General features: G+C 37.4%; 2 protein-coding genes across 2 annotated transcripts in view; both read right to left on the bottom strand.

Annotated features, from left to right (window-relative positions):
- Nucleotides 1-1,986: 1,986 nt before the first annotated feature.
- LOC142337805 (DNA repair protein RAD51 homolog 3-like) overlaps nucleotides 1,987-18,370 on the bottom strand; it is a 79,899-nt gene continuing 63,515 nt past the window's right edge. Inside the window, exons 3-4 of the mRNA XM_075387327.1 lie at nucleotides 8,924-9,103; nucleotides 1,987-2,802 (exon numbers count right to left, since the gene is read on the bottom strand). Of these exons, the coding sequence (XP_075243442.1) occupies nucleotides 2,252-2,802; nucleotides 8,924-9,103 (731 nt within the window). The 3' untranslated portion in view covers nucleotides 1,987-2,251. The remainder of the gene's footprint in view (nucleotides 2,803-8,923; nucleotides 9,104-18,370) is intronic.
- LOC142337803 (putative phospholipase B-like 2) lies at nucleotides 6,263-8,168 on the bottom strand. The gene has a single exon (XM_075387325.1). The coding sequence runs from the start codon at nucleotides 8,101-8,103 to the stop codon at nucleotides 6,475-6,477; it is 1,629 nt and encodes a 542-aa protein (XP_075243440.1). The 5' UTR covers nucleotides 8,104-8,168; the 3' UTR covers nucleotides 6,263-6,474.

Raw genomic sequence — 18,370 nt, 5'->3', positions numbered from 1 at the left:
AATTACATAAAATAGAGAAGTCACCTGAAATTATTGTCGGGGGAATAATTAGCATGGCAGATCAACACCAACTAGATAACTCTTTTATTGAAAAAAATTTCAATCAATTCGTAACTAGTCTCCACTGTTTAATCGTTCCCTATATTCGCGAAACAAATCTGGCTTCTGGAACCAAAGAAAAACTTCCATAGAGGGCATTGCAAGAACAACAAATGCTGTTGAGGGTTGGCATTATGGAATACAAGGCTTGCTAAGAGGATCCCACACTGGTAATTGGAAAGTTTTGGCTAATTTGTAAAAAAGATGCTGGCGTGCAAAAATAGAATTTCTTTGACTACCTCCACCGGACAACTACCAAGAAAAAAGTATGAGCTCTTCAAATGAAGAGTTCGGAACTTGAGGAGATTTACAGAGACGATAATTTTTTTAACTTTCAGGACTTTGCTTGTTTGTTTATTTTTATGTTTTTGTGCTAAAGTTTGAAATCAATCTTAATTTTGAGTGGGCACACTTCTTGGGCTGTCACGGAGTTACGTCAGAGCATCATATCGTTACTCGCAAGGGAAATTGATCTCGGGCGCTAATCCTATGAAGTTACTCCTAATTGGGAACTTTGTTTTGCAAGGATACAAAAATTAAACAGCTTTAGTAACAACTTTAAGCACAGACTGGGCAGAAGCCAGGTGGACCGAGACAAATGCAGTTGAAAAAAACTGATCCTGAGCGAAAAGTACCTCAAAATTTTAAAGAATGGTTGCATTGCACTTCCAAGAACGTCGTAACCAGCAACAACATTGTCAGATGGAAAATAATTAAAAAAAACTGACAATCTTTGCTACAAAATCCAGAACAATAAAAAAATAACTGCGCAGACACTAAATTATTAAAAACATAATTAACCAACGTCAGACTAACTGCTCCCAAACGAATGGCGAGCGGTGGCTTCGGTAGTAGGCGACTGGTGACCGTTAGGGGAAAAGGTCGGTGCGTGTCTCATAGGGGAGTTAAGCCGAGAAGTTAAGCTGGACGAGGCGAGGCGGAGGGGAGAGTTGGGGTGACTACATATCAATAAAAGAAGCAACTCGCATTTCGTGGAAAAATCGTTGAGAAAGACTTTTACAATTATTCAGAAAGTAAAAAATTGATTTTTAGCCACAATGGGTTTCAGATAATAAAAGTTCTTATTACAAACACTCAATTATATGATCAAACAATTCAGAATTCGAACCGACGACAACGAGCTCATCACATGAGCAATTGGAAATGGTTTCAACGAGAAAACCAAAACGTTGAACCTCGAATACGGAACCAAAAACAATAGTACGAGTTTCAATGGCTTCAAATTTATCAAGATTTGCCTCAAGAAACAACATACAGCTACCTGCTATTAAATCTCTCGTCTGACATGAAAACTGCTAAATGATGGTCAGACAATACAGCATGTAGCTACATAAAGTTGTGAATTTACAATCATTAAATTCTGCAACAACAAAAATGAGCCAACCATTAACTGAAAATTCAACAGAGATCATTCTATAGAAAAAAAAGCAAAGAAACTTTTAAACGTTCCATTCCAATTGCTTGCAGATTAGAATCCTTGTACAAGCCAAAAAGCAATGAAAGCCATAACATCAGCCAAATGCAAAAGTCGCATTTTTAACTCTCCACTTTGAAGTGAGCGTTAGTAGACTGTTTTTTTTTTGAATGCTATCAGTAACAATCTTGTGATTAGGAAAAAACAATAAAATAAGAAACTGAAAATTTGTTTTCAATGAAGTAAAAATGAACCCTCTTAGACCAGATAAAACACAAAGTGTTGGTTCATAGATGTTTCTTTCGCCCAGATGTTTAACTCCCAGCATAACGACTGTAAATGGGCATCGCTTTTCATGTTAAAATAATAAAAGCGATATCCATCATCGTCTAAACGCAATCAAATATGCTAGAAAACGGCTTTGCTATAAATATGCTAGAAAAGAGCACCAAAAATCTATAATATGTTTATAATTAAACAATGTACCAAAAATATGGGGTTTGCAAAAATAGTCAAAAAGCTTCCCAATCATAGCGTGATTAATTTTCTTCAGATGATTAAGTTTCGTGGTGAAACCCGTTAGACAATTCTCTCAGACAGTAAAATAAAATTCCTTAAATTTGGAAAGGTTGGGGCTACATAGTTCAAACAGCTTTTACCGTTAAACAGAAACAAAAAAAAAACGCTAAAAAAGTAAACATCGCATTGTTGCATAATTCATCTCAAATCACGAATTCCACTTCTTGAGATTTCGAACGGAGCAGACCGATTTCTGTCAACTGCAGCCAAAGACAGAATCTGTTTAAAAACTGTGAATTTTCGACCGTCTTCATCTTCTGACAAAAGAGCTCTCACGTTCGGCACAGTACCCCAAAAGTCGCCCAAATAGGGCACAAAAAGTCCCTCCGTCTTTCCATTTTCGGATTGGTCAATCAACTTTGTCGTAACATGATTGGTCAGCACTATACATGCTTCAGTTAGTTTTCTCAACTGAAGCAATTGAGATGAAAAATTGGCAATAGCTGTCTGACGCTTCTGATTGGTATCGAAGTCAATTGTTCGAAATGGAGCAGCTATGCTGTCTATAACAACGATTTTTGGTTTTGTTAATGACGGGTCCTGATGGTAATTGGATATCAATTGATCGAGACAAGCTGTGAGCTCTTCTAGAGACAAACATCTGAAGGCTTTAATTTTCTGGAAGATCTGGTTGCTAACGAAATCCTGATCGTCGTTCAAAGCTGGATTGAGGTTGCAGCAATGTTCGACTGAAACAACAAAAACATTTTTAACCACTCGATTATACCAATAGATTGTGTAAATGAACCAAGTTCTTTTTTTACTTTCTCTGCCCCACATACATTTTCCTCCCCCACATACATTTCCGTCCTCCCAAACCCTTTCATTTCCTTATTTCCATTCCCCCAATCTATTTCCATTGATGCGCTTTATAATTATTGATTTTAATTGAAGAAGTCAGAAGTAGTTGACATTCACTTCCAATATTATTTATAGTAAGGGGTTTCCCCTTTGCGACCATAACTTGTGCGCCAATGGCGCGAATTTTAATGTATATATAGAGCTTGATTTGCTACCATGAGTGCGACTCTTAGAAATACAAATATTGTTGAAAAGTTGACTTGGTATGCAAGAACGAATAGACCGAAGAGCATGAAGAGTGCATAAACAGAAATCGTCGAAAAAAACTCATTTTAACGAAACAAGCCGCAAAGTTTAGTTGAGCGAGCCTATATGTAAGCTGGAGCGGATGAGAAAATATTGTGTTTCATTCAGTTGATTGAAAAGAGAGGGATCTGATAAGACCAGACACTACTATAACAGCTTGAAAAATATTCAAGTAACCAACACCCTAATTCACGATAAAATTGGGTATTAAAGCATCATAAAAACTGACGACTTTACAGAATTTTCTTGAACATAATGCTGCTCAATTTTATAATTCAACTGTGAACTTTGGAAACAGAAACATAGCCCAAAGATTGCGACCTGATCCCAATTCCTCGTCAAAGAGCCCGATACAAAAGGTAAAATGTGTTACATAATAGAGATCAAAACTCAACCCGAAGACAGTAACGAATGGGACCAAACAGAATCAACTGGTAAAACGTAGAAGTCACCAAAAAATTTCTGTTTGATTTATTGATCCAAATAGTCGACACAAAAATGAAGCAGACAATGTAATGAGACGCAAAAGAGTTCGAGTTTAAGCAAAGAGTTCAATTCCCGAAGCTGCAAAATGTATGGGCTGACCTTGATATGACGTCAAAAACTTCATCTCTAAGCAAAGAAAGAAAATAAAAGCCATGTCGAAAAAACTATAAAATTAAGCCCATCAGTTTTAGCAAAATTTAAACTATGTTAAGCAATGTCAAAAAATTAAGGTCAGCTCATACAGATTTCAGTTCCTGAACATTTTAGAAACTGATAATTGTAGGACTTGATCTTTATATTGAAGACAAAAACGTCATCTCCAAACAAAGAAAGACAATAAAAGCCATGTCGAAAAAACTATAAAATTAAGCCCATCAGTTTTAGCAAAATTTACTAAACTATGTTAAGCGATGTAAAAAAAATTAAGGTCAGCTCATACAGATTTCAGTTTCTGAACATTTTAGAAACTGATAATTGTAGGACTTGATCTTTATATTGAAGACAAAAACGTCATCTCCAAACAAAGAAAGAAAATAAAAGCCATGTCGAAAAAACTATAAAATTAAGCCCATCAGTTTTAGCAAAATTTACTAAACTATGTTAAGCGATGTAAAAAAATTAAGGTCAGCTCATACAGATTTAAGTTTCTGAAAATTTTAGAAATGGCTAATTGTAGGACTTGATCTTTATGTTGAAGACAAAAAAGTCATCTCCAAACAAAGAAAGAAAATAAAAGCCAAAAGAACCATGTTCAAAAACCTAAAATAGGCCCATAATGCAGTTAAACGATGTAAAAAATTTAAATAAGTCCGAACATTTGAACATTCCTACACTAAATGAGGACGGAAAACAGTTAAAATGGTGAAAGTTTACCAAGGTCATTTTAGGTAAAACATCTTGACAATCAAAAGCTACTCCCAGAATCTTATAACCATTACGAATCTTCGCAAATACTAAATGGTGAAAGTTTACCGCGGTCATTTTAGGTAAAACATCTTAGGTCATTTTAGGTAAACAGATTGCCGTTAAAAATACCGATTAATTATAATAACCTCGGTTAAAATAAAATAACTGAGCACAGTGGTCTCTGAAAACATAACAAAGAATTGATAAAAAGTGCATGTGGTAACAGTACAAATATAACTATTTTTCGTTTGAAGTCGTACTTTAGTTAACCTACTAGGCAGATTTCCGAAAAAATCGCTATTGATTAAAATTTTAAATTGCTAGCTATTTCGACGACTTTTGTAGATAGACATGCTCCTCTTTTCCAAAGACATGATACATGGATTAGTATCAATATCAATGAAGATTAAACCTGATAACCAAAACTAGTTGAAATATTGGGCATCTAAAATTTTGCTTTAAGGTTTCTTCCGTTTCTATTTTGATATCAATAGTGGTCTGCTCATTTTTTGCTTAGCAACTGCTGTCTAAAAACATATTGAGCAGAATGAGCGAAGAAGGAAACTAGCCTAAAATGGTTCAGAAGATTTCCCGCAAAATGTTGAACAAGCTGTACACTAAAGTAAAGCAAAAAATTTTTGATTGACGGAGAAAATAAACTTAACGCCGCAATGCCGGCCGGCTAAGAAGGTGCGCGCTGCTATTAAATAACACAGTTTTCAGATTATTAGAAAATATATAGCCATGATAACTTCAAAGAATTGCAGGCTCAAAATACAAATGAAAAAATTGACACCTTGTAAATTAGGAGAATTAAATTTTCATTTAAAAAGTTGTTATGTATGCAATTGATTTGGTCTTCTAAAGTCCAAAGCTGTTCTCAAATAATTTTCATTTATATTAATATATTCTCAGTCGACCCCAACTCTGAATTAAAGTTAGGCAAGCAAGTAAAAATTTCAGATAAGAAAAATCTGTGCCGTTCGAAAGGCTTCTGCAACTGCATTTATGCAACACAGAAGAAATAATATTGACAACCACCTTCGATTGATTTTTTTGTAAAGCCGAGAAAGTCAAGCAAATATTTTTTTAAAAAATCAAGCTATTAGTGAACTCAATTGTTATCGGTGAAAACTTCTTGTAGGCAACGTGTATTGTTGTCCTGCTCTACCACTACGCCGTTTTCAAGACTTCACAACCCTTAAATTACCGTTAAAATTACAGTTTTGTATTTTGAATATATTTTCTATTTTGAGGAATACGGCATTGAGGTTCCTAAGAGAACAGTAAAAAAACTAAGCTTTTAAGAAAAAGCTTTATTCAATATCTGAAGAATGAATAAAAAACGTTTGCTACCTTTAGAGGTTTACGTTCCTCTATCCAATCAAATTGGCTGCGCTCAAAAACGTGGGGAAAATGGCCTTAACATCAAATCTCCTTGAAACTCGTAGCCAGCAATCCTTACCCTCAAGCTTAAACAGGAATTCCTCAAAATGTAAGGTTTTAGAACCAATACAATCCAAATCCTGTGTTGTGAAAATGGCGAATCCTGTATTGTGAAAAACAAAAACCCTCCGTATCGCTATACGGAAACTTCCTTTCAATCAAGTAAATATCTAAAATATCTGTGGAAAAAAATCCAAAACTGAATCAAACATAACAATAAGAAATTTCCAATCTTTCAAAATTTGACATACTGCTTCGTCAAATCCTACATTGACAGAAAAAATTACTCTAGTCTAAATTATAATACAATTGATAAAACTAGGAATAATCGTGAAATAAAGTTGTAGATAGGCGATTGTTCGCGACAGGAGAGTTCAGGCATTCCTATTTCCCAGTTATCTTTCTCCCAGTATCTCTTACAAATTCACCAGCACCGGTTCAAATTCGAATTTTGTCGGATGACCTTCATGTTTTCTATCCGCACAAGCTGTTCCTTTAACTTTCGACCAATCAAAAGCGGGCTGCTCGCTAAATGTTGGTCCACTAATAGCCATCATCTGCATAGAATTGACCAGATCCGAGTTGACGATTTTCAAATCTGTAGCACCATGACAACGAGGACCTTCAGCTGCAATTGTACATTTCTGCGATTCCGGATTCAAATCACATCGCGCACTAATGCCGTTCTCAGCACTGTATGCTAATGGTGTGCAATTTGCCTTCGCGTATGGATCGTTTTGATAATCGTTATAACGCATAACCTTCATGGCCGAATTCAAATCCTTCACAGTTGGCAAATCACGTCGGAAGATGTTAGCTCGAGGGCAATAATCGTGGGAGAAAAAGGGTCCGTACAAGTTTATATAAGTTGTGTAATTGTTAATATCTTGAATTTCTTTGAAGTACGGGATGTTGTAACTTACCCAAGCATTTTCGTTCTCATTTAGCAGGTATGACAAATCTTTCGCAACAACGGTTCCTGGCATCTGCTCTAGAATGTACAATGTTCCGTTTTGAATAGTCTCATTTGGCGAAAACTGTTTGTAGTCAACAACCATCCATTGGTTATTATATGTACCCGAGTTATATGAGGAGAAATATTTGCTCCATTCGGCCCCTGATTGGCTCAGACGATTAGCCAAATTAATGCGCAGAAAATAGGGCACCGAACCGAGTGCAACAATGTAGTCGTACAATGTATCGTTCTGAATATCATTTGTCGTTTCGATCACAACCAATTTTTGGTTGGTTACGTAATAGTCATCGACTGAATGGACGATTCCAGGATAGGAACTTTCTAGAATCTCAGAACCCGGAATGACCTCAGAGCTGTCCGCGCTCATTTTGAAAGGCAGTTTGTATTTCTTCAAAGTTCTCAGCATCGATTCGTATTCAGACCAAGTAACATGGCTTGCAATCAAATCATCGCCAGTGTACTTAATCATGGCACTGCAAGATCCGGAGCCCAAAACCGACTTTCCACGGGCGTACTTCAGCTGAAGGTCAGTCAACTCCGTCAAGTCCCAATTGTACATCCAGAAAATTCCCATCGGGTCAATATCCCTTGACACTTTGGGTTGCAATGCTAGAAATCCGTCTTCCATACCTTTGATTTGATACATCAACAACCCAGTTTGGTACCAGTAGGTTTCATTTTGGTTCGTGTTGACGTTGTCCACAATGTAATTAAAATTTTCAACAATGAAGTCTTTAATTTGTCCTGTGGGCACATAATCCCTGATGTTCTGATTAACAAAAGATTGATTAATCTGAGTATACGTCAGGAATCCCTCCAGATATCCGGCCGAATACGCTTTCAACTCATCCGTAAAATTACCGGCGGACTCCAAGCTTAAGTACGTAAACCCTTCCTCGTTAATTTTTTCATCAAATGTTGCCTTTATTACCCAATTCGTTGGTTCGATTGTTGTCATGTGGGGGTTTCCATTTGCATCGAGATCGATGTAGGCGGTTACCGACGACTCACAATTAGCAAATGCCAAAACGCAAAGAACAAAGATCGTCCCGATAGTAAGCAACCTCATATTCAATTTGCAGAACCAACTAATTTAATAGCCACAATTTTGACAAATGGTATATATATAATCTAATAACAACTTTTGTTTTAATTGTTCAAATATTAAGTTTAGTATTGATGTCCAAACAATGCATTATTTGACCAATTAAGGACCTTGAACTTCCTGTGATAAGCTTACCTGAGGTCAAAGTTTTTATTTGAAGCGTGAAACAATTTCAGATTTGTATACACCGTCAAATAGGAATTTAAACAATGTCGCTCAACTGTGCGAAAGTGACATTTACATATCAGTTCGACATTCAAAATTATTTCAACATAGGAACGCCTATTGTCAACTATTTGAAACTACGAGCATATTTTCGTTCTTTTCTCTAAAATGTCATTAACTAAAAATGTTTTAATTAATTATCAAAGCAGGAAACATAGAAAATTTGATTTCCTCGCGTGTGGGACAACTGCCATCTGTAGGCCCACGGTTTTGAAATTTTCGTTACTTTCTCATAAATCGATGTCTACAATAAATGTCTACAATTTTGCTCCAACCCTCCAAATATCCAGACTCACACTTTCGCGAAGTTAATTTTCGCCGATAGATATCTGATGCGTAGAGAAACAAAATTAGCATCAATTAAAATCTGCCAAAATCGCCGAAGTTATTTAATTATTTTTATTTCACTTTTCTGTACCTTTCACAGAAGCATAGTTTAAAATCATAGCTACTTAGATAACCTGCTCTGAAGTGATAGCTGAAATCAAATTTAGGAGTAAGATTGAGAAAAGGGCATCACATGCGAGTCGACTAAACAGTTTTAGTATTGAAAAATCACCTGTTTCTTCCAAGATCTCCCTGAATCTGTCGGGAAAGAATGAACACTCAGTGTCAATGAAGATGACTGATTCTGCCTCTGGACCCAGGAGACTTTTCGGCACAAAGGCACTGGCCATCAGCTGCATACACATCTGTGTCTTGCCACATCCAGGAGCACCAACAAGCTCATAAATTAGACCTGAAAAACAAAACGGTAAAAATAATTTGAAAAATTCCGTTATTTGAACGAAACTTTTTTTGAAATAAATACTGAATAATTTTATACAATTGACGTGCTGCTCTCATAAGTTTGCAACGTTTGCCTTTATAGTTGCGGAATCATAGTTGCCGATTTCCTCACGAATAACAGGCGAGCCACAATAAATACACATAATGATGAATGTAGTGAAACATATATTCTAGACTTTTGGTTGCTCATATTTGGTTGCGACTTCTTGTCAGATGTTTTTGGGAAAGAGTAACTCTCAGGTTTTTGGCGGTAGTTTTAATCATCAGCAAATGTCATGCTTTTCTTGAGTTCCCAAGGTCATTGGGAACATGCTCCAAGAAGGAGGGCATGGGTTGGAGATCATCTTGATTGTCGTTTGATCCGATATCCTTGAACCTATATAATTGGAATGAAAATACTGTAAGGGCAATAACATCAAAGGGGGTGGATGTAGCTCATGTTGCCTAAAACCGAAGCGAAAAATTTGAATTAAAAAACTACGGAGAAAAAAACCCGTGCGAGGCCGGTGACAGGAAGCACGAACGAGCCGTAAGCCGTTTTTACTTTGGCAACTCGTACTTCACCGTCTCGTCCAGGGGATGTTTCCACAACTCTTCCAAGGGGCCAGATTCCTCTCGGCGTCAAGTCCTTGAGTACCCACACATCTCCTAATTTCAGAGGAGGCTGGTTGTTGTCTGTCCATTTACGTCTCTTGAGTAATGTCGGCAGGTACTCCTTAATCAAACGCCGCCACACGTGGTTCATCAACTGCTGCACGTGCTTCCAGTTCTTGAAACTAGCTGGCTGTTGGTCTCCAAAGTTTCCGGGTGGCAGGGAACTGTAAGGGCGTTGAATGAGGAAATGGCTAGGAGTGAGTGGTTCTTCGTTTTCAGGCTGATCAGCAACGTTTGTCAAGGGTCTGGAATTCAGGATTGCTTCGACTTCAACCATTATTGTCTCAAAGATGTCGAAGGAGAGACGCTTAGATCCTAGAATGATTAAAAGTGTCCTTTTGGCGCTCTGAATCAATCGCTCCCACACGCCACCGAAATGAGGGCCGTATGGTGGGTTAAATTTCCATGTGGTTTTGACTGCAGCTAGGGCTTTATAAATCTTGTCTTTGTCTAAAGCCTTAACCGACTTCAGCTCTTCGGAGGCGCCAACAAATGTTTTTCCGTTATCGCTGTACAATAAAATAGGTTGGCATCTTCGGCAGGTGAATCGTCGATATTGATTGAGGAAGGTGTCTGTATTTAAATCTGGACATGTTTCTAAATGGACTGCTCGCGTAACGAGGCATGTAAAAATAAGTCCATAATGTTTCTCGATTTTGCCTTGTTTGTCCTCAATATAAAACGGGCCAAAAAAGTCCAGTCCTGTGTTGGCAAACGGAAATTTGGTTTCTTCTGTGGGGAAGCGGATAGCAGGAAGTGGGGCCATTATTAGTTGTATATTTTGAGTGTCAAAACGGCGACACGGAAAACATCGGTATTTTATTGAAAGTAGTGTTTTTCGAAGTCCAATGACGTAGTAGCGTTGTTGTACGAATGCTTTGACCGGTTCTGTTGATTGATGAGCACAAATTCTGTGCGCATGTTCAAGGTATAGTCTCGCAATCTTTTCCTTTGCGTCCAAGATTATTGGACATTTTTCGATCTCCAATTCTGTTGGAGCAAATAGGAGACGGCCACTAGATCGTAGGAGTCCGTTTTGGTCAATTATTGGATTTAAGTTTCTCATTTTGCTCTTGGCGTCTAATTTTTGTGTTCTTTTTAATGCGTTGATTGTTGAGGAAAAAGCATTGTTTTGAGACAACTTAAGCAGAAAATTTTGAGATAAACAAACATCATCTTTTGTGTATTGGCTTTTGTCGGAACGATTCTTCTTAGCTCTGTAAATTAAATTGAAGACAGTTGCGAGGGTTAAAAGTAGCTTATTCCATGATGAGAAGCGGTTTGGGTCTAGAACAGGTTTGATTGGTGTTTTTGTATTTCTGGTTACGGCACCTACGGTTGAAATCTTTTTCAAATCTTTCCAAGAACTTTCAGTGTTTTGCAAAAGTTCCAAGAACTTTCGGTTTGGGTCTAGAACAGGTTTGATTGGTGTTTTTGTATTTCTGGTTACGGCACCTACGGTTGAAATCTTTTTCAAATCTTTCCAAGAACTTTCAGTGTTTTCCACTCGTCAGTTTTAGTTGTTTTCTTAATTTCTTCGAGTCGATTTGAGACGAAAACGTTTTGTTTCTTAGTTGATCTGATCCAATCTAAGACAACACGACTATCAGTCCACAAGTAGACTTTTTTAATGTCATTTCGAAATTTTAATGTCATTTCGGTTTCTATCAATGTGCGGAGGCGTGTACCTAAAACGGCTGCTTCGAGTTCTAATTTTGGCACACTAATTTGTTTTATTGGTGCAACTTTGCATTTTCCACGCAGAAAAGATATTTGAAAGATTCCGTCCTGTTTTTGGGTGCGAATGTAAGCAACTGCTGACAATGCAACGGTTGAGGCGTCAACAAAGACATGGAGCTGGTGAATCTTTTCCTGATTCGTTGAGGAGTTCAACCATCTGGGGATTTCGATATCAGGCATTGCAAAGTAACTATCAAGCACTTTTTGTAGGTTGAAATGAAGTTCTACGGGAAGTGGTTCATCCCATTTCTTGCCTAGCTTCCAGACTTGTTGTAAAAGCATTTTGATTCTAATTGTGAGCGGGGACAAAATTCCTAGGGGATCGAAAACTGTTGATACTAAGCTGAACATTTTCCTTTGTGTATACTCACTTGCATTTCGGGGAAATTGATCTAATGTCTTCATTAGAAAACAGTCAATTCTGGTATTCCATTTCTGACCGAGGACTCTATTGATCTCTTTCAGTTCATCTCGCTCTTCTTGCTCAATGAACCTTAGGGCTTCATGTTTGTTTGACACAAATTTTGTCAAGCGAAAGCCACCTTTATGAAGGCTATCTTTAGTCTGGTTAATGGTTTCAATAGCTTCTGCTATAGACGGCAAAGAATGGATATAGTCATCCATGTAAAAATGGTTCTTTATTGCATTAACTGCTTTTGGAAATTCAATTGCATTATCTTCTGCGCAACGGTTCAGAACGAAAATTGCACAAAATGGGGAGCAGGTTGCTCCAAAAATTAATCTGGTGAACTGGTATTGGTTAACCATCTCTTCATTGGGCCAGAGAAAGCGTAATGCAGATTGGTCCTCATGCTTTATTGCTATCTGCATGAACATGCCTTCGATATCCGAGAGAATGGCAACTGGGTTTTCACGAAATCTCAGAAGAATTCCTACCAAGTTGTTCAGCAAATCTGGTCCTGTGATCAAATTGGAGTTCAAAGATTGTCCTCTAAACTTGGCCGCAGCATTTGCTACTCTGCGCGCTTTTCCGGGCTTGTTTGGATTAACCACCGGGTGATGAGGCAAATACCAAATTTTCTCGGGCTCTGGCTGCTGCATTTCAACTGGCTTGACATAAAATTTTTGAAGATCTGTAGTGAGAGTTTGCTCATACAACTCTTTCAATTGGAGGTCATTACTGAGTCGCTTCTGAAGACTTTTCAGCTGGCTGAGAGCTGCAAAATAATTATTTTCAATTCTCAATGGTTTTTACCAAGGCAGTCCAATTTCGTACCTCTAAACCATTGTAGCTGATTGTCTTGTTCAATATATCATGGGCTTCCTTGTCAACGGGATTTGTAGATTCATGCTTCGGTTGAGTTCCTCCGGCTTCAATTTTCCAGAATTGCTCAAGCAATTCATCGAGAGGCTGATCGTCGGAGCTTCTTCGTGATACGTGGTACACGTACTGTTTCTACTGGTGAGATCGTTGTTTGGGTTGCTTTTGCACTCTTTCATACCCTCCAGCTAGGGTCCATCCAAGCCTCGTCTTTACGCCGAATGGCTGGTTTTTAGTTACCGGGATGACTTCAACTGGGTGTGTGAAAGCAAAAGTGTTTATTCCCAAAAGGGCACCGATTTTGCCTTCAGCTATTTCCGGGAAGTGAATGTGACGCAGTTCTTTGAATGCGTCGCAAAGCTGGTTGAGTTCAAATGTATTAGCTGTTGCTACATTTAAACAAGGAGTGCTATAAGTGGTTGTAATTTGAAACTTTTGATCCAAATTTTCGTAGGGTGCAACTGTCACTTGTTCAGAAATTTTTGAAAGTGGCATATCATGCTCTGTGTTAAGATACTGAAGCGTAGTGGCTTCTTGATCTTCGCATGGAAGAGCAAAGATATCTGTGATATCTTTGCTTGAAAGTACTTTGTCAAGTATGAAAGTAAAATGGCTTCCTGGATCGATCAGAGCGTACGTATCGAAAGCTTTCTTGTCGTTTAGAAAAGATACTGGGATAAGTTGAAGTTGTTCGAACCATTCTTTTGGTGTAGACTGTAGATGATTCACGCTAAAACTTTGGTTGGCATTGTTCAAATTAGCGCGCTGAAATTGATTCTGATTTTTGTTTGCAAGAGACTGTCCGTAGCGGCTCTTTTGTGATTTGGATGAGGCGCTTGCGTTGTTGTTACTTCCCGGTTCACATTGCTGTTTGACAAGCTGATTTGCTTGGTTGGTAACATTTGTACCTGTGGAATTGCTGGTGGCAAAAGCAGCTGGCGGACGCTTGATAATTTTAGCGGGGTCATGCAGTGTTGTGTGGTGGTATCCGCTGCATGTTTGGCAGCGTTTTGTTGATGGGCAATTTTGCTTCTTGTGTTTATTGCTCAAACAGTTCGAGCAAAGATTGCTCTTGCTTACAATGTCAAATCGCTGGCTTGGGCTGCATTTTTGGTAATCGGGACAGGTCGCTAGTATATGGTTTCCTCGACATTTTTCGCAAGAACGCTTTGGTTGATTTGCGTTGTTTAGGGGTGGAAAAGGTGGAGCGCTAGGTGGTTTCGTAGTACCGCTACTGCTTATTGTTGTTGACTGATTTCGATTAGTCGGCTGTGCTGGAAAGCCTTAACTTAGGGTACTGAAATTTCTTTCGTGACTATCGCTGTTGTTCATGTTTCCAGAGCTATTAAAGTTGTTTCTACGAAAGTTGTTTTGCTGGAATGTTTCGCGGTTTATCTTATCGTACACATGTGCTTGAACTTCTAACCATTTCTGAAATTCAACCAAAGTAGATGGTGTTTCGATTGATGTAACGGTGTACTCTGTCCATTTGAGGAGGATGTTATGCGGGACTTTTTCTTTAGCTTTCTTCATAAGTGTTGAGCTCTGTAGGTCTGCTTTGTATCCTAGGTATTGGAAAGCTTGCACTAAACGTTTCAAGAACAAAGCAAAGGCTACAAAGTTTTGCTTGTTATAATCATTAGTTGACTTCCAGTTTTCCAATTGATTTATGAAGGCATTCACCACTATTGTTGGATCACCAAAATATGACATGAGTTCGTTCAAAGCTGTGCTATAATAAGCAGGATCACACGAATACGCTTGGATGACATCTTTTGCTTTTCCAGTAACTGCATTTTGCAGGTAGGTGATACGATGTGTGTCAGTAATACTGGTGTTGTTATGTACGAGGCAAAAAAAATTATTTATCCATTCGTGGTACTTCAATGGGTTGCCATTAAAGTTTTGAATTGTAAGTGGTGGTAACTTTATTGAGTGTTTACTCGTTGGATTCTACCAATATGGAGCTGTGTTTGAGGTCCACGGTAAACAATTGGTTTCAAACGAAGGGTGTCTGAACCTTTCATTTGATATTGGATGTAATACGCTGGAAAATTGATGTGAATGTGGTAATTGTGACTCGTGATTTTGCTCTACTGAAGAGAGTGCTTGTGGGGGAAACGTTGAGATTGAATGTGCAATGGGAACACTTTCAGTTATCGTTTTTGAACAGGCGGTTTCTTGAACACCGAATGGGTTGAGAGGCTCAATGCCTACGGTTTTGACTTGTGACTGTGGCTGGAATTGAGTAAAGTTTCCTGGTAAAATTTTATTCTCTGTGTTTTTCAATTCCAGTCCATTATGCAATGGTAAAGAAAATATGTTAGAAGTTTGAAAATTGTTTGCATTTTGGCAGGAATTTTCAGAGAACTGATTAAAATTTGTCATTGTGTTACTCAGTTCAATTGGTTGTTTTGTCTGTTGCGGATCAAAATCTAGATTCTGTGCGTTTTCTTGACTGTAATATTTGACAGAACTGGGATTCATCAAGCGGGAATTATGTGCTCCTTGGTATTTGGAACAAACCATGCTCTTTGGTTCAAACGTTTGCGTCTGAAACCGTTCCTCGGCGATATCTCGAGAAAATTCAGATAGCATGTTTTTTTGACTGAAATTGATTATTAAAGTTTTCCTTAGGAAAATGGTTTTGAAATTTATTTTGCGTGCTTACAAAACTAAGCGGCTGGACTGAATCATTGTCTGCTTTAAACTGCTGCTGGTTGACTGTAAAGTTATCAACAGCAGATAACGTTGTATCACTGAGCGCAAAACGATCGAGATTTTTTGCGACGGTTGTCTCAGGTTTCGCAAAATTTCGATCCGAGTGTTTTACTTCTGTTTTGGATTCCAATGTGTTATCGATGTTAATTGGTCTGCATAAACTTGCTAAACTCATTCCCATAGAAAGCGGATTCTCATTGTTGCCATTTAAAAACTTTGACAACATTGGTTTGGTCGTGTGGAATTCAGACAAAAACAGTGATGGTTTCTCCGGTCTCGGTGGTAAAGGTGGTGTTTTGTTGGAGAATGATGAACGTTCTGGGTTGCTTGCTTCTGGAATCTCGTTCATTGATGGCGAGCATCTCCGTGAGGTTGGATATCTGGCAGTCGTATGAGTTGTTACACTGACATCATCGCGTATCCTAGTTGAAGATTGGCTGAGTAGTCCATCATCATCTAAGCTGTCAATTTCGTGTTCAAACTTCTCTAGACGTGACAGAAGGTTTGAATATCGTTCCATGACAGATGAAGTGCTGCTGGAGTTCGGAATTTCCTTTAACACGGCATCAAGTGTTGTTTTCAGCTCGTCAACATTTGCTTTTGCTTTATTGATGAGCAGGGTGAGTGATCTGAAACTCTTTCTCTGATCGATTGCAGTTTGTAAGAGGTCCAGCTTGCTTTTCAAACTCAGCTCTGCAATTTTGAATTTGTTTAACGCGTACTGACAACTTTTTTGTCATTTTGCTCTTGTTGGTCTTTTTCGTACTAACAGGTAAAAACGGCTTCGAAACCGGAGCGACGCAAATTTCAAAGTTGAAAAACAATGTTTATGACGCTGTGAGGCTAATCAGCCCCAGGTTTTTTTTGTTGAAAATACGACGCAACTTTTCTGAAAAAATAGAATCCTAGTGGTTTTTTTTGTGCTAAATCTAGCTAGTTTTATCTAAAAAAAAAAGAAAAATAACCGTTTGCGCGCGCTTGTTTCGTTATTACAATAGACACGACCAAATAATTGCTAAAACTTGGGGAAACCAAAATTTTCTTATTAGTAGAATAAGTGTATGGCTTTGGAATGGTTTTTGTTACAAACTTTTACAAGGGCTAACACTTTTTTTCGAAAAACGAGTAAACAATGCTTAGAGATTGCTACTGCTTAGACCCTGTGTTGAAAAAATTTTAAAATTTTGTTTTTATTGCGGTGCGAATTGGCAACGTGAGCTACAGACAAGCAGACAAGACAACTCAATTTGTACTGGAGCTCGTTTGAAATTCTTTCCTCTTAAGTTGAACTGCTTGCTTCTTGTTTTCTTTTCAAAACTTTTGAAATCTTTACTTTGAAAATTCCTTCCGATCCTGTAACTGCTGACAGTAAGTTTTGAAGATGATCTACTATGGTAACTACTGACACCAAAAATACTCTCTCCTTCTATCTGGTGACTACTGAGACCAAAAAAGGGCAAAGGGACTTCTTTCGGCGACTTCTGAGACCGCGGACAAAAAGGAAGAGACGTTTGAGTTATCCAACTCAAAAGAAGTATTTGTGTGGGCAAATTTAAGTGGGGAAATATTTCGAGCTTTTGATTTTCTTGCTTTTGAACTAAAGAAAAGAGATTTCTTAATTTTTCCTCTTTTTTCGTTTTTCTTGAAGTTGTTTTCAGTGCATACTACCCCATTAACTGAGCGCGGCTAGTAGTATGCAAAAATTGAAAGCAAAAAAGTGATTGTCTGGTTTACTTAAGGACAAATTTTTGCAAAAGTGATAAACTCTATATATCAGCTTATTTTGAAATGAACTGAGGGGGTGCGATTAACAGGTTTTCTGGGACTAATAAGTGTTTTAACCAAAACTTTGGGAAAACGTTTTTAATTTTTTTTTTGGAGGGAAAGAAGCAGTTTTGCCAATTTTATGTTGCCTCTTTACTAAATGTAAAATCGAAATAATAATTTTGAAGCTTGTATTATAACAAACTGAGGGGCTTTAATGAAAAGGTTTTCTTAGATCTACTAATTGTATCTATCAAAACGTCAAGAAAACTTTTTTTTTGAGTTTTTTAAGCAATTTTACAAATTTTATGTTGCCTCTTTATTGAAATGCAAAATGAATAAACTAACTTTGAAGCTTGTTTTGTAGCAAAATGATGGAGCTCAATGAATAGGTTTTCTTGGATCTACTAATTGTTTATAAGAAAATTTCAAGAAAACGTTTTGAACTTTTTTTTAAGTCAAAGATGAAAATTTGCTAAATTCAAGTTGTTTCTTTTCTAAAATGTTAAATAGATAAACTAACTTTAAAGCTTGAATTATAGCAAACTGAGGGGGCCCAATCAATAGATTTTCTCGGATCTACTAATAGTTTATATCATAACGTCAAGAAAACGTTTTTTGAATTTTTAATGTCAAAGATGAAATTTTGCTAAATTCAAGTTGCTTCTTTTCTAAAATGTTAAATTGATAAACTAACTTTAAAGCTCGAATTATAGCAAACTGAGGGGGCCCAATCAATAGATTTTCTCGGATCTACTAATAGTTTATATCATAACGTCAAGAAAACGTTTTTTGAATTTTTAAGGTCAAAGAAGCAATTTTTGCCAAATTCTCGTTGTCTCTTTGCTAAAAAGCAAAGTCCATAAACTAACATTAAAACTTGTATTATAGCGAACTGGGGGGGCAATCAATAGGTTTTCTTGGATCTACTAATAGTTTATATCATAACGTCAAGAAAACATTTTTTGAATTTTTAAGTTCAAAGAAGCAATTTTTGCCAAATTCTCGTTGTCTCTTTGCTAAAAAGCAAAGTCCATAAACTAACAATAAAACTTG

Source organism: Convolutriloba macropyga, chromosome 4, assembly GCF_964194025.1.
Source record: "Convolutriloba macropyga chromosome 4, txConMacr16.3, whole genome shotgun sequence".
Lineage (NCBI taxonomy): Eukaryota > Metazoa > Xenacoelomorpha > Acoela > Convolutidae > Convolutriloba > Convolutriloba macropyga.
This window is presented reverse-complemented; position numbering and strand designations above follow the sequence as displayed.

Excerpts from the sequence above, each read along its gene's own strand:
- LOC142337803 (XM_075387325.1), bottom strand. The coding sequence starts at position 8,103 with ATGAGGTTGCTTACTATCGGGACGATCTTTGTTCTTTGCGTTTTGGCA.